We start from the raw sequence: 23,013 nt of genomic DNA, 5'->3' as shown, positions 1-23,013 counted from the left end.
CTTTGAGAGAGAGGTTCTTTTATTTCTACAGAGGATGAGAACCTGTGGATTGCTTCCAGACTAATACGGTTTGGTGGACCAAGAACCCCTGGAAGGTCTTCTTGAATACCATTCAAAAATTTACTTTGCCCAATAAACAGCAGGAAGCAGTATGGAGAAGAATTACGCCCATATTCCCAAATACTGCTTATAAATGTTTCTTTACATTTAAAGGGGAATATGCTATAGAGATTTGCATTGGTATGGATCTTGGTTTATTGATACAAACTTAAAGTCAATTTTATTTTATATATATATATGTATATATAATATGTATATATACATATATAATATATATTTCTGCTCTTGATTAAGGTATTGTGTTTGTGCAGCTCATTTAAAAATGTAATGTATAATTAAGAAGTATAGGCAATAGATAGTCATCTATAATAGTCAAGCTTGTAGTAATATTAAGTTTTTTAGATATGTAGAGATATATTTCAGTAAGGTATTCTTTAAATCTTTTAGAGACATTCAGAGTATTGCATTTAAATATTTTAAGAAATTGAGACTTTTTATGACAGTGCGACACATCTGCTCCTGGAAGCACAATCTACTTTACTAGGAATATGGGCATTGAAAAAGCTCCTTATGGAGCTGCTTAGCCATTTGGGCAAGAAACTGCTCTCGTCTGGACTGCTTAGTGAACTGGATATGCAGAACCTGCAGAGAAATGACTGCTGAACTTGCCTAAAGGTGAGACCATCCTTCAGGGTTCCTGCTTCATATCTGCCAGATATGGTGACTGAAAAAATGCCAATATAGGCAGAAATGTCTTTGAAATTTCCTGCTTTATGGAAAAGTCTGCTATATACAATTGACCTGTAGGCTGAAGATGGGAGCCCCAAAAGTACAGAAGAACTTTGGGTGACTGTCCAAGTATTCAGAAGTTTCTGTCAATTCTAGAGTTTTGGAAGTTGCTTATAATGTACTTCATGTTTGCTTAGGTAATATTATAACCTTCTGGAGTCTTTGATGGAGTTGAAGAATTTATAGTTATAGTTTTTCTTAGTTATGGTAAAAGATAAAATAGATATAAATATTGTAACTGTAATTCTTGTTTGATACCTGTTTTTTATATGTAATTTTACTATGTTAAAGTTAAAAATCTTCCTTTTTATTTAAACAGAAAAGGGGAGCTGATGTGGGATTTTCCTCGGTATGCTGTGATTACCATTAATGAATAATGAAACTGTTTTGGACCTATAGTAGGCCAGAACTTAGCTAGGTGGGGAAAACTAAACTGAATGCTGGGAGAAAGAAGGGTAGAGTCAGAGGGATGCCATGTAACCCCACTGCAGACAGATGCCTGAACTTCAGCCAGTAAGCCATAGCCATGTGGTGATATACAAATTAATAGAAGTGGGTTCAATTAATATATAAGAGTTAGCCAATAATAAGCTAGAGCTAATGGACCAAGCAGTAATTTAATTAATACAGTTTCTGTGTGATTATTTTGGGGCTAAGCAGCTGGAAACTAATAAGTGGCCTCCTTCAACAGTTTGGTAGAGTCCTTATATCAGATTTGATCATATACCCTGAATCTACAAATATACACAAACACAGATTTCACATTGATCAGAATAAGCTCCCAAAGCTAAAAGTGAAATGGCTCTTTGGTCAGTGTGCTACTAGGGCCACTTCTCAGTGATCTTTGGTTTTATTTCCCTGGATAGTAAAAAATGAAAATGCCATGATTGGGTCTGCTATTACCCTGGACCGAGTAATGTAAAGCTATTTAAAGCCCTTGTTTACTGGGATACACTGCTACAGATTTTTTCCCTCAAATCCAGTGTTTCTCTTCTCTATTTTATATCTTCAAGTTGATAGTTTGAGGTATTTATCTTGCTTTTATTGTATATAAAATTAGCATAGCTGCCAAAGATATCTATGTACTTATTATTTTCCCTCAAGAAGATATTGGAACTGTTCTTAATCTTGATGGAGTCCAATTTATAATTTTTAGTGGAGTTATGACATTTTGTGTTGTGTCTAAGATGTTAATTGAACTCAAATAGTTTTCCTATTTTCAGCTTAGTTTATTAGAAAGATGAGTTATGCTATTCACGAAGCAGCATTCTCTTCTGGAAATGTCTTACTTGGTGATATGCTGTTCATTTTATATATGGTTGGATTATATTTTGCATTTATTAAGAATGTTTGCATGTGGCAGGTAGTGGTGGTACACGCCTTTAATCTCAGCACCTAGGAGGCAGAAGCAGGCAGATCTCTGTGAGTTCAAGGCCAGCTTGGTCTACAAAGCAAGTTCCAGGACAGCTAGGACTGTTACACAGAGAAACCTTGACTTGAAAAAGAAATGTTTGTATGTGTGTGTGTATATATATATATATATATATATATATATATATATATATGAGGGATATTGATCTAGATTTTCTTTTGTAGTTTTAAGTTTCAGAGTGATGCTAGTCTCATAAAATTAATCAGAGAATAATCTGTCTTTTGCATTTTATGATCAATTTTTATATAATTTGTATCATGGATTTCTCAAATTTTTGATGGAATTCATGAGTGTGGCCATCTTAGTTTTGAAGTTTGGAGTGGAAATGTTTTCCCATCTTTTCTAGTCCTGGCACGTGCCAGGTAGGTACTCTTGTCACTGAGCTATGCATCCAGCCCTCTTCCTAGAAATTTTCTCTATGTTCATCTTATTTAAGATGTTGTAGTGCTAGAACCCCATCTCCCTGTATTCATTTATGGTCAAACATTTCAGCTGATGTTGTGTAAAACATGCTGCTGCTGCAATATCTAACACACCCCCTACAAAGTTCTTTAAACCTTGTCTAGCCTGAAAGTCTGCTTCTGCCTTTCCAACTTCCCTTCTGCTTCCCCCTTATCTCAAACACCCCAAACTTCAGTTCAACATGTGAAAAGCCTATTAAAGCAAAGATTCTCATCAGGAACAGATAGGCTGGGAACTTTCCATTTTATTTATCTTTTGAGTCCAATGATCCAGGATTTCTTTCACATCTGCCGGAAGGAAAGGAGGGGCCCTTGGCGACTGTGTGTGCCTACATGTGTTTGTATATTGTAGTCTGTGATTGCACTTCTAGGCTAGACTCTGGCACTGGAAAAGTTTTATCCTTAATAAAAGGTTAACAAAACAGCCAGAAGGAGCACTGGGAAGAAAAGCATTCTTAGCAAGTCATAAAGATGACAGGGTCTCTGTGCTTCGCCGACAGCCCTTGTCCTGGTTGGCATCACTGTCCTCTTCCATTGGGTCAAGATGGCATTTCTGGCTCCATCCCACTTTCCTGGTCCCATCAGTCGAAACTGATATGGACTACAAGGGCCGAAGTACACCTCGAGGGCCAGCTGGGGATCAGTCAAGAAGAGCCAGGGCAGGTTAGGCTTGGCTCCTATGAAGGAGCTCAGCTCATCCATGTATGTGATGTAATCTGTCTGCAGAGTGTTGCTCTGGCCAAACCTGAGGACAGAAAAGCCAAATGACTGTCATAGTTGCAAATAGAACATTTGTGCTGTAACTAATGTCTCTTGCACAGCACATCCAGCCTGCCCACGTTAGATTCTTAGGCAGGTTCATTTTACGTTTAGGTTTTGCCAGCTTCAGCGCTGCTAGCATTGCTGTAAGGTAAGTCAGTCATGTCATCCTCTCAGCTGGAGTGTGCCCTCACGTGACTTAAAGAAGATTGTTGCTGACATTTGAACCTTCCCCCCCCCCATTCTTTTTACTTGTGTTCATGTCTAGCTGGAGTACGAGCATCTCTGAGATGTGCCCTTTGGGTTGGGTTAGGTTAAGTGGGGACTGAGGGGTCCATTTCTTTTCTCCTCTAAATTCTAGAGCTGATGTCTACCCCAGGGCATTCACTGAATGGTATGCTGGAGGCTGGAAAGAGAAAGCAAACTTCCTACACAATTCTTTACTTATCCAACCTGGATCTTGAATTTAATCGTACTTTGAACAGATTTTAATAGGTAATTTAAGAGGAATTTTCTTTTATGTACTAATTAACCTGAAAAAGTACATTTTGACCTAGCCACAGATAAGCATGAATTGAACTTGGAAGCGAATACTCTCTTTTCCAGAATACACAAAGGTAGCTGAACTGAATAGATGTGTTTTTATTAGAATTTATCAACAGAAAATTAGATTCTATTGCTCAATTGCCAGTCAACTAGTTTTCTTTAAGAGAGTGTGCTTTTGGGGAAAGACATGAAGTCACTTCCTAACCTCATTACTATGGACATTTGGAACCAGATGTTTCCATGATTTCTGAACTGCTCTTTGGTGGTACAGGAAGGTTCCAGCACCCAGGGAGGTGTCTTACAGGAAGCTTCTGGCTGCCAACTCTGTTTGCAGAACTCAGGTATCTCTATAGTTTTCACACCCTCCATGGAGGGTCAAATCGCTCTCTCCTAAGTTTACAGGAGCAGAGAGTGTTTTTCCACCTAATGTAGATCAGTTACAGCCAGAATTAAAAAAAAAATCAATGAACTGTTACGGTTGGCAACATTAAAAACCTTCTTGGTGTTTTCTATGTATGAAGCAAAAGCTGAGAACTCATTTGCTCAGCAGGTGTAGGTGCTCACCACTTGAGCTTCTTGCCCATTTTCTCATCGATGTCATCCATCATTTCATCTGTCGTTGGCAGCGTGCATGTGTCTGGAAAACGTATGGGGAGGGAGACAGGGAAAAAGACAATGACATTAGTTCCTGATGACAACACAGACTGGGATTCGTTATTTATGAAACAAATCCATAAAAAGTGTTTGAGTGGCACCTTAATTTAGCCACGTGATATTTTTATTTGTGTGTTCATTATAATCAAGCGATCTTATTTAATAAAAAGTTTTGTGTTAAGAATAGCTCTCTTTGGTGTCATTAGCCAAATGACAGTTCACAAATACAGAGACCTGGGAGGCAAATGCTCTTGTGGGGATAGAAAAGCCAGCCTGTGTGTAACGATCAGAGCAGAGATGCTTGCAGCTATAGTTACCCAACCTCCTTGATGTTTATGTAACATCACGCAGAGCCTGGTCCTCAGCATACCTCTGCAATACCTCATTTCATATAATGGGGTAATTGTGTCCAGGCTTCTCATCTATATCCACCATTAAAATTTCTCTCAAGTAGTAATCTAGAAATAGTTGATACTAAAGTCCACGGTAAGTGAAATAGATAATAAGAGAAGCCACATTCCAATGTCAGCATTCATCTGGATGTTTAATAAGGGATGGCCCACAAGCTTTGGTTTCTTTGAGAGTTCATCTCTTGTGACTGGCTGTAAGTTACTTACCGCTGTAACAGTAGAAGGAGGTTGCTATGATATTTATGGTGCATGAACACCACATAGACTATCTGCTCAATAGCACCCTATAGCTACTGTTTGCTGTGTATTTCACTAGAGGGAGAGAGATCAGAATTCCTGTCTGTTTGATTTGGAATTGTGACCTAAGTAAGCGACAAGACAGAGTTCTATGAGTATTTGTCATACGAATAAATGATGCTCTTGGTTTAATGTAAGTTGTCTAGGTTTCTGAACTGTATCCACCATTCTCATAAGAATTCAGGCTCTGGGCACACAGTTGGGCTAGTAAGAATAAAAAAAAACCATATGCTCACTTATAAGTGGCTTTTAGACATAAAGCAAAGAAAGCCAACCTACAATTCACAATCTCAGAGAACCTAGACAACAATGAGGACCCTAAGAGAGACATACATGGATCTAATCTACATGGAAAATAGACAAGATCTCCTGAGAAAATAGGGAGCATGGGGATCATGGGAGAGGGCAGAAGGGGAGGGGAAAGGAAGGAAGGGATCAGAGAAAAATGTATAAATCAATAAAGTCAACAAAAAAGAAAAAGAATAAAGAATAAAAGACAATGGAACCATTGTACTGGAGAGTGTTCTTATTTAAGATTTCATGACAATATGTTTTTAGATTTATTTTGTTTTATGAGTGTTTTGCTTGCATGTATGGCTGCCTTAGGTTTTTTTTTTTTTTGCTTTGAACAGTTTTTTTTTTTTACTGATTTTTATTGAGCTCTACATTTTTCTCTGCTTCCCTCCCTGTCCCTCCCTTCCTCTTCAAGCCTCCCCCAAAGTCCCCATGCTCCCAATTTACTCAGGAGATATTGTCATGACAATATTTTTAAAAAATCATTCTTCATGGTACATTTGAAATAAAAACATATGTATCCACAGTACATTTTAAACTCATTCTGTGGCTTTCATATTTTCCTTGGTATGAGTTTTTAATCAGTAGTTTGTTAGGGAAGATATATTTGTGCTGCTCAATTCGTTTTAGCCATTGAATAAGAAGACACTTTTCATGATCATGATGATCAATAGTATTGTAGCCTTTAAATCAGTATATTTAAGTCACCGCTTCTCTCCATGTAATATATATGTCCCCATGTAAGAGTTCTTGTAGCCCCTTGAGACTATGTAGTCTACAGTGGGAAAATAGAAGGAAAGAAGACTTTCAACAGTGCGAGAGGAACATGAGGGTCACACAGAGGTAATGGTAGGTTTCTGGCATGCCCACCACCCCTGGCCCCAGCACCCCTTCAGTATATGTACCCTAACACTGCAGCTATCTCTCTGTTGCCTTTATCTTACATAAAACCTTGCAAACTCCTCCCAACTTCTCTATCAGAAGGTCAAGTTCTTTGATACAGCTTATTAAGCCCCTCTATCTAGGCTTTTGTTTGGTTCTTTATTTCTTGGCACACCTGTCTTTCATTTTATTTTCTGGTTCATCTTTCATTTTCTGGTTCTTCATACATTCAGCGCAATTCCTCATATTTGTGGCTTGATTAACGTTGTCTAGATGGAACAAATAAATCCTGGACCAGTTCTCCTTACCAGAACATCCTGAAACTTCTCCTGTGGTAACATCCCCTCCGCATTCCTCCCCATCTGTGAAGTCAAGTTGCGTGTCTGCCTCGCTCCAGTTGGATCCCTACCACAGTCATCAGCGTATAGTAGGCAATTATTGTCTTAGTGAATGGAAGATAGAATGACCCACATACTTGCAAACACTTTAGCAGCCCAGCGTGCCTGCAGGTCAGCTGTGGGGATGGTAGCACCAAGGGACTGGACAAGGCCAATCACTGCCATGGTTGGTTTCTCCAGCTGAGGAGGTAAGATGCCTTTGTACAAGGTGACCTCATTGTTCCTGCTTTTGATGATGGAGTCATCCAGGAAGGGATAGGCATAACCGTAGCCTGTTGCGAAGATGACACAGTCAATGTCCTCAAACACGGTCCCATCCTCAAACACAGCGGAGGTCTCTGTGAACTTTGCCACACTGGGTTTGATGGTCACAGTGCCACATAGGATGCGGGCCGGGAGCTCGTCATTGAACACGGGTTCTTTCCTGAGGGGACTGTGCAGGTGTGAAAGGGAAGCACCATGACTGTAATGGCTGTTTCCATGAAATCCCTGCAACAGCCCACACCATTGCAGCCATGTTTGATCAGTTATGCACCAACGCGAGGACCCCTAGAGGCTTTTCTCTTGTGGGATTCCTTTCCTATTTATGAACAATTATAAGAATTTATCCGAAATTTTCTTGTTGCCCTTTGAGACAAAATTTTATTATGTGTATTTATATTCTTTGGAGACTCCCCAAATAGATGAGAATAAAAATGAAGTCTTGATATAATAAATTAGTTAATAAGAAAGAGTCTAAAGCTAGACAGTACACGTTCATTCCCAGCCACATTGCTCTGTATTTGTTTCTCTATGTGTATAACTGGGATAAAGGCAAAGTTGTCCTCACAGGACATTATCACTGAATGGCTGACTACCAGAGCAGTACTAAACATGGACAAGAACACTGCATGTTAACTACTATTATAATTGGAAGGCCTTGCATAGTGAAATTAGATTTTTGGTGATGAGATGTCTTACCATCATGTTTGGTTTTCTTCCATCAACTTCTTTGCTTTCCCAAAGAAAGAAATCACCTTTAATACTGTACATTACCAAACTTATGGCAATGGAATTTTTTTCATGAAACATATTTCACATTGACATAAGTTTTCTTCAGAGATTCTGGAATTTTCTCTAAGTATCTCACAAACATAGAAACTCTGCGAATATTGGTATTTATTTCTGTATTTCCACACTGTTAATCCCCTCTGTAACTGTGTCCCCTCTCCCTTTGCCTTATTAGGAAGCTAACAAGGAGATCACGGCATACCTGTTTTCACTCTTTGTTCTCCTCTCAACCAAGGGAGGAATGAAAAGATGTCAACTGCAATTTAGGGTCTCTGGAGCCTTTTCAAAGGGGGAGCTTAGTGCTGAGAATGAGTGGATTTTTAAAACTGGCTTTATCCTGTCTGAATGGTAAAGCCCCAATATAAATTATAGTTACTCTTGTAAGATAAACCATTTTAACGAGATCAAATTTTGTAACTTTTATTATGTTAAACAAAATTCTGAACACATAAATTCAACATTTCTTCTCCTTGCGTGTCTAGGCAGTCCTTAAATCTGGGTAGGGTAAGAGCCTCGGGAGGAGGCTCTGACTCTTTAATGTGGTGTTTGGTGTTCCAACTCACGGTTCCTCCTTGCTTTCCTTAGCACATTTCTCCAAACAAATGGAATTCTTGGCTGGCATGGGCCAGAAGGGAAGAATTCACTGTGAAATGTTCTTTCCCACCAAATATTCCGTTTTTCCTATGAATATACTGACTTTTCTATCCACAATGCTTCCCCAGTTAGTGTGTACTGAGCACTATCTGGATAAGAAGTAAAGGAGTGAATCTTATTAATTTTATGGGTCACATCAGTTTTATCAAGATAGTTCCATGGCTTTTCATATTCCATGCTTTTCAAAATGTTCAGGATGTGGGAAGGAGCGTTCACTCCTGTTCTGGGTCTTCTATTTGCCGAGACATGGTGATTTATAGTACATTGGTCTTCCTTACAAGCACATTATGTAATCTGAGACTAAAAAGAACCTGCATTTGTAAGTTTTTTATATAGTTAATAAAGTAAATTAAAAATTTATATTTATCTCTCTAAATATTGCTATCTTCAGAAGAAGAGATTGTTATTGGTATCCTCACTTATCTATAAACATAGATATTTGTAAAGAAATCCAATTTGAGATTGTTCAGCCCATACGTTCTATGTAATGGATTGTAGTTAAGTGAATTTTCTTTGTCAGGATGACCTGTTTACCTCATCCATCTTCACTTTGCATATCTACCACATTTCTGGACTAATTTCTAACCTGAATATGATCTTTGGTTTAAACTATGCCATCCGAGAAATTCTTAATTTATTCCCATTAGACTCATTGGGATAATGAAAGTTAGAACCGGGTAGAAATAACCTAAACCAGTAACTACTCTCTTAGGTTGAAGGATAAAATATGTACAATTTGTCATACCCATTTAAAGGCATCAGGCCATAGTTCTCATGCTTAAACCATGTATTCATCTTCTTGACATATAACCAGTCAGAGACAAATGAAGGAAGGACGTTCCGGAGGAAGGATTCGAAGCGGGTGACATAAACCATGTCCCAAGGATACCCATCATTCCAAACCCGACTCATGACCCAGGAACCACTTCTGGTGCTGATAATGACCTGGATGGGAGAGACAATACAGATTTCAACATCCCTCCGTGACAAATAAGTAAACACAACACAGTTCTCTGGAGGTATATCTATGTGTCTCGTTCAACGTCCAGTTAGGAACACTTTCTAAGAGGTGAGTCTCGATGAACACACTACCTTTGCAGCTAGAGGGAGGTAAGAGTCCTCCCCCACCACTCCAAAGCACTGATGTAAAGCTGTTCAAAGAATTATAACCACAACATCCGGTATAAGAAGTCTCTGTAGGGCTGGAGAAATGGCTCAGCGCTTAAGAGCACTGACTGCTTTTCCAGAGGACGCGGGTTCAATTCCCAGCTCACAACTGTCTGAAAATCCAGTTCCAGGGGATCTGACACCTTAATATCAATGCACATAAAATAAAGATAAATAAATCATTAAAAAAATAAAAAAGAAGCCTCTGTAGCCACCTGAGCTTGGTTTAATTTTTATGAGCTCATAGACTAAGATGGCAGGTAGAGACCTGTCATCTGAGAGAACCCTAGAAGCTGTGGGCAGTAGAAGAGGTTGGACTGAGTTGGGGAAATGGAGCTAAACGGGAAGCTGTAATTAGATTGATGAGATGCACAGATAATGCTGTTGTCTGTCCCTCCTCCCCTTTCCTAGTCTTCCCTGCACACGTACACACAAAGCATCTGTTCATCCCAAGCTATGGAAGTCATCTCAGTCTGCCAGGTTAATTGTTGGTGTATTTACTATCGTTGTGACAAAGCAGGGAGATTCTTAGTTTTTAAAAAACAAAGTTGTCTTTCCATTCATTTAGGAGTTAACTTGTTTAGTATCTGCTTGCTTAAAAATAGGTCGAGGTTCTCGGGGCTCTACTAGTCACAACAGCTTGAACCCCCTGGAAGCTTTCCTTGACTTTATCCAGGTTAAATTAGGTTCTTTGTTCTTTTTGCCACACCTAATTCCAAAGGAGACTCATCACGTCCTTCGGAGATGATTTATATATTTATCACCCCATCTCCACCCACTGATTATTCCTTAAAGTCATAATCTAGTCTAGCCCATATCTTTAATTTTAATTTAGAATAATTTTGACACACAATAGCACCTGGCATTTGCTGAATACTTGCTTCTGAATGAGTGAATCAATGAATGATGGTAAAAGCCACACTGCGTGATGCTCCAGAGCTTTACACTGGCAGGCGGTGTCTTTCTCACGGTAGGTGGTAAGAAACGTTAAATAAATAAAGATGGAGCCTGACTAAGAACCAGCTAGTTTGAAAACTACTAAAATATAAAATTAGAACGAAAGGTAAATGTTTATATATGCACTTATTCACACTCTCAGACATTTGCCTCCATTTCAGCAGAACAAATATCTTTATATTAAGAGAGACTGTCTTCCCTCTCCGGAAGAACTCACTTAAATCCTCATGATTGGAAGGTTTCAGAAAACAGACAACATGCTGTGGAAACTCTTTCCCCAGCCTCCAGGCTGACTTAATGGCATATTTCTATCCCAGAAAACTTCTATGTCGCATACCTGTGTAGCCAGATGACTGAGTTCAACAGCAATGTCAGATGCTGAGTTCCCCAGGCCAATCACAAGGATCCTCTTCCCCTGGAAATCTCCTGGGCTCTTGTAATCCCGACTGTGCAGACACTTGCCTTGAAAGTGCTCTAGGCCTAAGTTGATTTTCAAAAATTTTGAAGACACACTTTTTACACTTAAAAAAAATCCCATAGTTACAATACACTTGTCCATTTAGCGAGTTTTGCCAGAAAACTCTGAAATGATTACTTCTGGGGAACCTTAAAAATTTTGAGGTATTATTATTTCCATTTTAATAATAATAATAATAAATTCTTTAAATACTATCTAAAGGCTATTGTGTAAACTAAATGCTTAACCTGTTTTTAAGAATTTCATCGCAGTATCATTTCTGGGTGATAACGCTATATGTGTTAAAAGATGAAGAAATTGGCAGAAAGGGAGGGAGAGATGGTGGAGAGTAGAAGGAAAGGAGGCTGAAAAATGGAATAGAGGGCAGGAAGATTTTTGAGTGTATTTATTTCCTTGATATCACTTTTTCATTTTTGGATGGCATCTGTTCTGGTTAGTATTTCCATCAACTTAATGTAAGCTGGGATCATCTGGGAAGAGCAAACCTCAATTCAGAAAATGCTTCCATCAGACTGGCCTGTAGGCAAGCTTGTGGAGCCTTTTCTTGATTCATGATTTTTTTTAAGTATTTATTTATTTATTATGTGTACAATATTCTGTCTGTGTGTATGTCTGCAGGCCAGAAGAGGGCACCAGACCCTATTACAGATAGTTGTGAGCCACCATGTGGTTGCTGGGAATTGAACTCAGGACCTTTGGAAGAGCAGGCAATGCTCTTAACGGCTGAGCCATCTCTCCAGCCCCTTTGATTCCTGACTGACATGGGAACCTAGAGTGGGTAGTGGCACCTCAGGGCAGGTGGTTCTGGGCTGCATGGAAAAGCAAGTTCGGTGAGCCATGGGGAACTGCTGTGGGGCAGTGGTTTTACCCTGTAAAGATGTGCTTCTTGTACTGGTTTAATAAATGCTGATTGGCCAGTAGCCAGGCAGGAAGTGGAGGCAGGGCAATGAGAATTCTGGGAAGAGGGAAATTTCAGTTTGCAGTCATTACCCAGAGAGAGAGGAAGCCAGACACAGAGCAAACAAGAAGTGACTTCCTCACCGAATAGGTACCAAGCCACGTGGCTAACACAGACAAGTATTATGGGCTAATATAAGTTATGAGTTAATAAGAAGCCTGAGCTACTAGGCCAATCAGTTTATAATTAATGAAAGCCTCTGTGTGATTTCTTTGGGACTTAATGACTGTGGAACCTGGTGGAACAGAAACCTCAGTCAACAGGGAACAATAAACAGTATTCCTTCATGATCTCTGTTTCAGTTCTTGCCTCTAGGTTCCTGCCCTAATTTCTCTCCACAGTGGACTATAAACTGTATATTGAAGTAAACCCTTTGCTTCTCAAGTTGCTTTTGGTCGATGTTTTATCACAGCAATGGAAAATCAAACTAAGACAGCAACTGAATGTGCTGTTGTTGCTGCAGCAACAACTACTACTCTTGATACACATACACTCATGCATGTACATGCACACAATGCATGTGCACACACACGTACACATCAAAATATAAGTTTTGCATGCATAACACACACAACATTGAGATTATTAAAATTCCCTTGTAAATTGCAAATGAAGGCAAAAAGAAGAATTTTACTTTAATTTTTTGGCAGAACCCCACATTTTTGCATATGAGTGTTCAAAGTCCCCACATGTGCTAGGACTTACTCATGTCTGTCTGTCTGTCATTTGTACAGTCTTTGGGGCTTAGGGAATAAGTTATTATATTTTTCATATCATCATACATAAATATTTTTTTACTTTTGATGTTTCTGGTAATTTAAATACAATTATTGGGAGAACGATATCCTTTAACCCTAGATGTTTGCCTATAAATCCAAATATTATTTTATATATTTCAAGCTTACCAGGAAAAGAGTCAGTTGGCATATTGGGGTATACATGGTGCCCTGAACAAATCATCACAGCATCAAAGAGCAGAGAATCTTGCTTCCCGTTCTTTTCAGTAACAACCACCCATTGACCAGTGGCCAAGAAGCTAGAACTTTTCTTTACACTGGAAACCAGAGTCTGAAAGAAAACAAGTAGAAGGAATTTCTTCTATGTTTCTTCTATAATTCTATATTTCTTCTATAATTCTATGTTTCTTTTTTGGCTTATTTTTCTTCCTTCACCCCCCCCTTCATCCCTCTCTCTGTCTTGCTCTCTTTCTGTCTCTCTCTCTTCCTATATGACCATATCATGATATAAGCACGTATCAGGAGCATGATTAATGTCTGTAGATATTACTGCCACAAATCAAGGCAATTTTTGACATTTGGAATTCCACAAGTAGGTGAATGGATGGAATGGGTAGATAAATGCAATAAAAGGCCATTTGGGGTAATGCCTTTTGGAGTTCTTTCCAGCTCCAGGCAGCTGTTTCTTTACTTTTCAATTAACCTTGCTTTTTTAACTTTTAAAAGAACTTGAAAAATGATAGCTGGACATTTTAACTTTAACTATATATTTGGAACCCCAGTGAAAATAATTATGTAAATACAGCCTCAAGTCATAATTTTGTCAATTGTTTCCTTCACTATATAAGTACACTTTTCATTTAACACTAATTACTTAAGGCAGGGCTTTCAAACAAATATAAAACACTACTGCCAGTTACCAAAACAATGGCCCCACTTCAGAACTCTTCTAAGACTCATTAAGGAGGAATATAATGGGCTAAGAGGGTAAAGGACAGGGCTCATTGACGTTGATACTCTTTTTACAATGTCGTAACTTCTAACGAATGCCACATTTGATTGGACAATGCATGATTCATTGATATTGAACCCACAGGAGTCCAAATGTGAATGATAGAATTTTGAATTATTTTCCAAGCAGAAGAGAGTGATGTAGGAAACTTTGCTATGATAGTAGATCTGTCTCCAGTATTTTCTAAGGAATTTAAAAAGTTTCTGAGAAGAACTGGGCAGAAGGGGGAGTGCATAAATGTGTCATAATAGTATGACAGAACTACAGACTGGCCAGGAGTCAAGACACTTGATACAAGCTGTTGATGCCGTGTCCTTCCTTCTTCGTGGATTCATTCTTTTAATACCAGTGGTACTGGGTACAAAGTCCTACCTCAAACTGTATGTATCTTAAAAGATCCTTCTTCTGAGCAAAGGTCTTTATATATTCCTGGAGCTTGCTATGGTGCATGTAGTTTGGGAAATCATCAGGATAGGGGAAATCTGGAAAACACATCATTTCTTTGGAAGAGTTGGTGAATACAGACTGGTAAATGCTGGCTCTTCCTTCCTCCGTGTGACTCTAGGAAGAACAACAAAACTGTAAAATGAAGGCAAGAATGGTGCTCTTTTCTGAGAATATTCAACTATTAGCTGGTCAACAAGTTCCCCTTTTTAAGACTTTTTTCCCTCATATATTACATCCTAACTGTAGCCCCCTAGCCCCTCTCCCCCAGATCTGCTCCTCCTCCATTCTTCTCAGAAGAGGGCAGGACTCCCAGGGATGTCAACCGAGCATGACATATCAAGTTACAGTAAAACTAGGCACGCCTCATCATATTAAAGCTGGAAAAGGCAACCCAGTAGGGGCAAAACCGCTTTTAATATTAAAAATTAAGAGTTTTTTTTCTTTTTTTCTTTTTGGTTTTTTGAAACAAAATTTCTCTGTGTAGCTTTGGTTGGCCTGGAACTCACTCTGTAGACCATGCTGGCCTTAAACTCACAGAGATCTGCCTGCCTCTGCCTCCCAAGGGCTAGGATTAAAGGCATGCGCCACTACTGCTAGGCAAGAGTTTGTTTGATTGGTTCTCTCCAACGGAGTCTCACTGGGTATATTAACCACACTTAAGGGTATACACCATGCCCAGCAGTAGACAGTCAACACAAAACAAACTCAATGGTTTTGTCTCATGATGCTTTGTTTGGCTTTTTTTGATCTCTTACTGATCTTTTGCTTCTATGTTATTGTTTCTGATTATGTGCTTTGTTTGTGTTTGTATGTGTGTTTTTCTTCTTTTTGAATCTGATTATTTTTTCTGTTTACTTTCTAAAGAGAAAGAGAAAGAAAGGTGTAGTGTTAAGTAGATGGGAAGGTGAAAGGGATATGGGAGGAGTTGAGAGAGAAGAAAACTGAATCAGAATGTATTGTATTGTATTACATTCTTTTTCAGTAAAATGTATGAAAAAGGAGTTATTTTTTCAGATATACAATAGAAAGTCCTTTACATAGCAACTGTACGGAGCTGATCTCTTCCCACATCAACCCTCCTTGGCCTAATTAATCTCGTGTTAGTTCTTTTACGATCTCTCAGCATTTTCCTTACTTTTTCCTGCATTATCACTAGTTCTGATATCATGCTCACCTTGGAAAAACAACGTAACAGCAGCACAGTGGATGTGTAGCTTTGCTCTTATGTGGATGCTACATGAACTTCTGCAACCTCTTCACCAGCCACAAATTCTAGTCTGCAGGTGGCTTATCCACTTCGATGCAATCAGAATCACAAGAAAATCCCCCTAATTGTGGGTTCCTGGGCTTCACTTCCAAAATGTTGGATTCCCTGCCTCTAATGTATGGTCTGAGAAACCTGAGAAGCCTGAGAATTTGTACTTCAAGAAGCTGCAGGGGATACTGGTGCAGCTGGCTGGTCCTGAGAGCAAGCTGTGGGAAACTCTACTGTTGTAAATGAGATCTGTGTTTGAGGAGCCTTTTACTCATCAGCTATGGGAATTCGCTCTTAAAAAAAAAAAAAACTGCACAGGAAACCACAGAACTTAGAATGTGTGTTACTTCTTGACATTCCATTTTCAAACCACTATGTAATTGAAAAGTAGTTTCTTGTTGAGAAGCAGTCGGAAGCTAAATTGAAAATAAACATTTCCTGTCTCTTGTGTGGACAGGATCGGTGCACACGGGGTGCTGCCTTGAAAACATATTTCAAAGCTGGCAGTCTCAGTGTCCCCAAGGCCTGAAGGAATTTTATGTAACAGAGGCGAGGGATGCGATGTCACATTGTTGCTTGATTTAAGACTCCATCTCTAGATCACCCTGGCTAGCTTCTGGAAGACCAAGACAGACAAAGCTAGAGAGGATCATGAGGTCTGTGTCTCTGGGAAGGAAGGGTTCAGCCTAAGGCCTCAGTGTCTCTCCTCACGTTGAGAATACGTTCTTCCTCCACCAACGGTTGCCACGGTTCCCTTAAGTCTCTAGGCTCAGATATTTATCCTTTGAAAGACTTGCTTGGAAATATTTATGGAGGTGAGAGAAAGGGTGAAGGCTCCCGCCTGGCAGGTTCTGGGGTCTGAGCCATTGCTGATCACTCATAGGGCTGTCTGCTGCTAGTGATGAGGCAAGGAGGGAAGGAGATTTCTCAACTGCCCACTGAAAGGAGGTGGGTGCTTAGTTGTGGGCTAGGGACTAGTGAAAAATGTTAAGACTGCTCTGGAAAAGGGATAATATGACCTGGGACTATTGATTAAGTAAGTCCATGTGTTTCCCTGCATTGATTCTAGGCCATCCTACCATGGAAAGAGAACGTCAGAGGCTGTTCTTCACCTAAGAGAATTGTACAACAACAGGCAGTTGCTTCAAAAAGCATGCCCTTTCATTATTTCAGTTATGTGAGGTGGTTTGAGCAGGTCAGATGGGAATGAAGCTCCAACTCTGATTTAGTCTGAGAGACTGTGTCCTGGAGCTAGAGACCAGCTGTGGTGGGTACATTATCAACACATTGTCATTCTGTCTGGAGTTTCCACATCTACCCTCTTTTGCTCTGGGTCATAAGTGACTTAAGGACTTGAAGTGAATTCCAGAATGTTCCTTGTGTGTTTTTATCAGTCTCATATTTATGCCGCTCATATTTTATTGAGCCTTTATTGCCGCTCATATTTCATCTTTGTGTATCTGTGGACTTTCTATTGGCTTAAAGAAACTCTCCAGCTCCAGTTTCAAAGTTGCTTCCCTTAACTTGCCTTCCTTTTCTTCCTCTCGTCATCTGTCAGTTATCCTTGCATCCACCAAGCTTCTGTTGTCCTTATTGTTTTCCTAACTGCATATTTGCTTACATCACAGTTCCTTTTACTTCTATAGCCATTGGGGGGTTTCTAATGTTTCAGTGACTGGCCCCACACCAATTCACATGTGGATAGCAGTAATGACTTAGTGGATTACTTAAAACAAGGTATGAAGCTGGGAAGGGATAGAGGGGAGTTGGAGAGGGAATGGGAGGTAGATACAATCATACTTTCTTGTATGCAGGTATGAAATTTTTAAAAATAAAGGAAAATGTAAAATACTAGCTTCCTAGTGTGCTTTTTGCTTGATGCTATGCCTAAAACAGCAGTGTGTACACTCAGGATATATCTGTTGAGTTAATTCGTGAATGAGTGAGTGAGAAAAATAAGTTCAGAGTATTCTGATTCTGTTGTTTTCATTTTTCTTAAGCCAAAAGAATGCCAATCTACTGCTAGTTTATTGAGAAAATTTTAATTGCTGTGTATGATGACCATATTACCAAAGTTGGGGTTATAATCTGTACCCCAAAAGTCAAGTTCAGCCACTTGTTCTCCAGAAGTCAATTGAAATAGCAAAATTAATAGTAAAAAGCAGATAAAGGAGCTTTAGTCAATGTGGCCATTGGGAAGAAGGACGATGAGATCCAGTGACCTGCTTTGGTCCATCATACAAGTCCTGAAGTGATATTAAAGTTTATATACATTAAGTAGCCCAGGGCAAAGTGGGGTCCTGCCCACCATTGACCCATCATTGTCTAGGCTTCCATTTCATCATACACTGTGGCCTACCAAGTGTTAATGCAGTCAGTACTATTAAATCTCTTTTCAGAGATACAAAGGCTTCCAGCATTTTCCTTCTCCCAGCATAAGATTTCTGGGAGACATTCCCATTGTGGGGTGTCCATTGTTTCCCTAGTCTGATAGGCTGGGGAATGTAGGTGTCTCTTTAGGGCTAGTTACAGTCACATTACCCTGAATGCACCAAAGTTCAGCAGGGTCAAGCCCTGTTTAATACTTACATGAAAGACATTTCTTGTTGTAAAACTAACCAAATCTTTTAAGGATGTGATGTCCAATAAGAATGCATGAAACTTAAAACTCATTCACATTTAATCTGCCATTCTTTAAAGCCCACTTGGTTTCCGTTTCTCAACAAAGCATACACTGAAGAGTTGGGAGTGCTCAGGTTTCTGTCTCCTGGCACACCTCTGGCACACCTCCTGGCACACCTCTGGCACACCTCTGGCACAACACCTCTGGCACACCTCTGGCACAGCAGGGACTTGCAAGATGAAAGCTTGTATAATACATTCTTCAAAAATTCCTGTCTGTGCACATTGTGCAAAGCAACTTTTCTTAGAAAAGAAAAAAGGCTTAGGGATGAGCAGAGGAGGCTAAAGTTTCAAGCATTTGAAGGTATTCACACGCCCACCGGGACCCTGAGTGCAATTTTGCTTATATACATAACTTGATGGAAAAGAGATGTTGTACCTTGCGGACAGCCAGAGTCTGACTTTGTATCTTAGTAAACCACCACTTTTTGCTTCTTTATGTAAGCTTCCTGAGGTGGCGACAATGGCTAAGTCAGATTCCTTTTTGGATGCTGACAACGTGTACATTTCATGATTGTTTTTGTTTTTTTTTTTTATAATGCTGGTGTTGGCACACTGCCATACATCCATATGGCAGTGGGTACCACTCACAGATCATGAAGGGAAGGGCATCTGAAACTACATCATATAGAGATCTACATCCTTTGACAACACTCACAGGGCTCCTGGTTCTGGAGGAATTTCCCCCTGACTTATGAAGATTTCAGTAGCTTTTTATCCCCTGAGTTGACATTAACTGAAGGTTAGCTTGTCAACAACTTTTTATCTGAGATACTAAGGGCCACTTAATTTATAATTTATAGAATATGTACAGTTTTGAATGATGATCCATAGTCTCCTAGTAAGGTCTGGGGTACCTGTCTATAATCAAACATGATAAAAATTTCTATAGAATAAAATAAAAGTAGAAATAGTTGTATAACATTTTGGATTTTTTTTTTATTTTGCTGTTACTGAAGTTTCAGCCGTAGTCTGTGACCCAAGATGCCAGCGATGTCCACCTATCCTCAACAAGCCGATTAGGTCAGCCAAATTAATAGTAAAAATCAGAAAAGGGAAAGGACCAGTTATCCTTCCACTCCAGTTCATCTCCATGGTCCTAAAATGAGACTGATATTTAAATAGATGACCAATGATACGCACATCTAAGCAGTTCAAGCCAAGGCATGGTCCCACCCCCCACTGACCCATCATCATCATCTCTGTAAAGTTGCAAAGCTCTTTCATCTAGAGAAGAGCTTCCTCGCTGAACAGCCCAGGCTTTTCTTTTCTTAACTTGAGACCCCGGAGAAATCCCAAATTCTTGAGGTTTACTGTTTAATAATCTGATAGCTAAAGTGCCTCTGAGAATATACTCAGTTTTTTTCCCAGACTGGTTCCATTATATAGCTCATAGTCAGATTATTTCTGTCATTATCCTGTGAAAGGTATCGCTATCAAATGAATTCTTGTTTATTTGATATCCAAGTATTGTGAACTTAAGTTATGACTCCTCTCATCAGCAGACTGGAAGCCACTTATGTAGAAAAATAATTGTGTCACATGTTTCTCATCCTCCTTGCTAGCACAAAACAGAAGCATCTAATGCTGATGTAGCATTTAGCTATGGCTGATGAGATTGTAGGCAGTCATCTTAGTCTAAGCTGGTGACCCTTCTCTGGGCAGATATAAAGAAAATGGAATTCTCTAAATAACTTATTTCCAGAATGGAAAATAAAGTCTGTGACAATGTATCTCATGTGATACTTTGCATTCAGCAGGAACAAAAAGTACAGAAAAGACTCATGAGATGAATACAGACACATTCTAAGTCAGAACTACATTCTCTATCAGGGAAAATAGTTTGTTATTGTTGTTGTTGTTGCAGGTGGACAAGAACAAAAACCGAAACAGAGAAGGATGGTTACAAGGTCAGTGTCGTGGATACACTCTCTTTGAACCAAAATTATTTATCACTTATGTGTAGTCACATTGACTGGAAAATTCAAAACACAAAAGCTAAGAGTGCTCCCAGATTTGGCTTTGAAACTTAAATGTTATATTTATATTGAATATTTTATGGCCATATTGTTTTTAAGACTAGATGGCAAAGATCATAATTTTTCTCCTTCAGACTTAGAATTGACAGGCAATCCAATAACCACACACACAGCCAACATTTATAATAATTTATAACTGCTCAGAGAGACACAGGGAAATCATATCCTGTTGGAATTGCAAGGCACATTAGAGGTAACCTAATTTCCAATCTCTGTGTTTGACGGATGAGTATTTCAGTTCCAGTGTGCGGTAGCCAACTTGCCTAAGAACTGCCTGGAAAATCCGAGTTTAAATAGAACTTAGAATTGGATTTTAGTTTAGATTTTTGAAACTGTTTTGTTGATGTTTAAGAGGAATAAATGATAGAATCTTTGCAGGGACACACAAAGGTGACTGTGCATTATTTTTAGTTAATTAGTGACATTAGCACCTCTGTCCCTTGGAGAATTGGACTCCACCAGCCAGGTCATGGTATTGTTGATGAGCCAGAGACTAGAACTACATAGGAAAGTGATCTGCTTCCTTTGATAACATCTTTTAAGGTTCAGCTACATTCAGCCCTGCTGCTGTGAAGTAGTTTTGAGTGATGGGAGATTCTAGACTTAACTTTCCAGACCTGGGCCTTTTGTGATTTGTCTTCCAGGTCTGAATGAGAACTGATCGGATGCGATTTGCAAAGGAAACCATCTTTCTACCTCTCACGTCCTAGAGACGGACCACTTACCGAGAATTTCCATAGGCCTCCGACATCATTGCTCCTTTCAAAGCAGATGGGCTCCATCCCTTCCTCCAGACAGCATCTTATTGCAGCCAAGCCACTGACACCAGCTCCGACAATGGCCACTCTCTTGCCCATGGTAGATGGAGTGAAAAAAAATCTTCAGAAAAAAAATGTCCTTTGATGCTTAGTGGCTTTTCAATGGAAATTTTTGGGCAAGGCTTATGCGTCAGGATCTCCACCTTAATACAAGGAGACACAGGAGCACATTAAAGTGTGTGTTCATTGCATATAAAAAGACACAAAGCCTGCCTTCTTCTGTTTATTCCATTCTTTCAGAAATAACCAAGCCAGTGACTGCCAAGGTCAGCAAACCAATGCTCAGAATTTCAAATGAAGCTTCAGTAGCTTGAAATTTAAAAAAAAAGACACTTCTCTACAGTTCAGAGTTAAATACAAGATTCAGAACTAGAAATGCACCTCTGAAGAGAAACCCATTGCATCAAATCACATCTGTGAATACCAATTACCTGATTTCAAGGGATTTTACCTCTTAACCAACCACCTTTTTTCCTCTGCCCAGAGAACCACCAACTCTCCAAATGTAGACGAGAATGGCTTTTAATGTCAAAATTGAGAAAGGGGCGGGGTTATTTTTTCTTAAAGCAAAAATTCCTGTTTCTTTGTATTTTTCATGGTGTAGAGCTTTGTTCAAACCTGGAAGAGAAGAATTGAGTGCAGTAGGAATAAGAGAAGGACCAGGAGGGCATGAGGGGCAAGGAAGAAAGGGATGGAGGAAGGGCAATGAATTGGGGCCCTGGCCCTTGGCTCTGAAAAATACAATTGTGATTGATATGGTCACCTGGGTGTAAAGTGAAACCCCTGGGAGATTAAGTGACCAACAATTCATTTATTTGTTCTTGCTTTGAAATCACAGAAAATGTAAACAAAAGCTAACGACAAGGAAAGAGTCTGTTGTGCCAACAGTGGGATAAGAAGAGGAAAAAGTTCAAACTTCTTGATTGGAGTTGCTGATCTAGTTCTTGTAGACTGCTGGTTTGTGAAACTGGCCAACGTGAAGAGCAGACTGTGAAGTCGGGAGTCTGCTCCCCAGCTGGTCCTTCTCGGCTGCTCACTCCCCGTTGGTCCAGTCTGTACAGTTCAGGAGGGAGTCCAGAGTGGAAGCAGCTAGCTTTCCCTGCAGTTTCGTTTCCACCAGGCCCTTTTTACCCAAGTGCTAACTTCACGCATCAGTTCCCCGGTGTTCTCAGTCGCAGTTGAACTGGCCCGTGTCAACCCTTAGTGCTTTTCCGTTGTGCTCAGTTTCTTATTTCTCCTGCCCAGAGCTCGCTAGTGATTTGGAAAGCACGATTTCAATTCAAGTAGCTGTATAGGATCTGGGGACTTTAGGGTACTTTGAAATTAAAGAGCTTCAGCTTTTATTAGGGTGTTAGAAGACTGTGAGACATCCGTGGTTCCTCAGGAGAGGGGATTAGGAGTTCTCACAGGAGATGAGGTCACAGAAACTACCCGGTGGGTCTCGGGTTTTTCTGGAGACTTCATATCTCCTGTTTTCAAGCTCCATAGGTGGTTTGCAGAGTGACTACCACACAGAGCAGGGTGGTGTGAACAAGTTGTTCACTGGCCTGATGACTGGTTTCTCAGGAGATTAGAGCTTTTTTTTTTTTAAGGGAGTCAAGAGAACTCAAGTGTGGAAAGAGTTGATATTTGCCAGCCGAGCTGATTATTGTAAAATTTGTGAGAGTTTAGGGAGTCTCTAGATAATTTCACATTATGTAATTCTTAGATTTGTATTTTGATGGACCTAAGGGAACACCCAGAACCATAGCCAGAGGCCTTGATTTATTGTTACTTC

General features: G+C 39.6%; 1 protein-coding gene and 1 long non-coding RNA gene across 2 annotated transcripts in view; one reads left to right on the top strand and one right to left on the bottom strand.

Moving 5' to 3' along the window:
* Window positions 1-21,257, top strand: part of LOC146894925 (uncharacterized) — a 38,213-nt gene extending 16,956 nt beyond the window's left edge. The window contains exons 2-3 of the long non-coding RNA XR_015737896.1: window positions 20,247-20,289; window positions 21,063-21,257. This is a non-coding gene — a long non-coding RNA (uncharacterized LOC146894925). The remainder of the gene's footprint in view (window positions 1-20,246; window positions 20,290-21,062) is intronic.
* On the bottom strand, window positions 2,996-21,275 carry LOC125391720 (putative dimethylaniline monooxygenase [N-oxide-forming] 6). The gene is made up of 8 exons (XM_085688003.2): window positions 21,144-21,275; window positions 14,368-14,556; window positions 13,152-13,314; window positions 11,148-11,290; window positions 9,432-9,631; window positions 7,060-7,415; window positions 4,612-4,684; window positions 2,996-3,487 (listed from the first exon to the last, which is right to left on the bottom strand). Exons 1-8 carry the CDS (start codon window positions 21,273-21,275, stop codon window positions 3,145-3,147), a joined length of 1,599 nt encoding a protein of 532 aa, XP_085544129.2. The 3' UTR covers window positions 2,996-3,144.
* Window positions 21,276-23,013: the final 1,738 nt, after the last annotated feature.

This window comes from Myodes glareolus, chromosome 5 (assembly GCF_982192425.1).
Source record: "Myodes glareolus chromosome 5, mMyoGla1.1, whole genome shotgun sequence".
Classification (NCBI taxonomy): Eukaryota; Metazoa; Chordata; class Mammalia; order Rodentia; family Cricetidae; genus Myodes; species Myodes glareolus.
The sequence above is the reverse complement of the archived record's forward strand: the minus strand, read 5'-3'. Positions and strand labels throughout refer to the sequence as shown.

Coding starts and splice junctions, on each gene's coding strand:
- LOC125391720 (XM_085688003.2), bottom strand. CDS start 21,275: ATGGGCAAGAGAGTGGCCATTGTCGGAGCTGGTGTCAGTGGCTTGGCT. Junction 14,557..21,143: donor GAGGCCTATGGAAATTCTCG/GTAAGTGGTCCG, acceptor TGTTCTTCCTAG/AGTCACACGGAGGAAGGAAG. Junction 3,488..4,611: donor ATGGGCAAGAAGCTCAAGTG/GTGAGCACCTAC, acceptor TTCTGTCCTCAG/GTTTGGCCAGAGCAACACTC.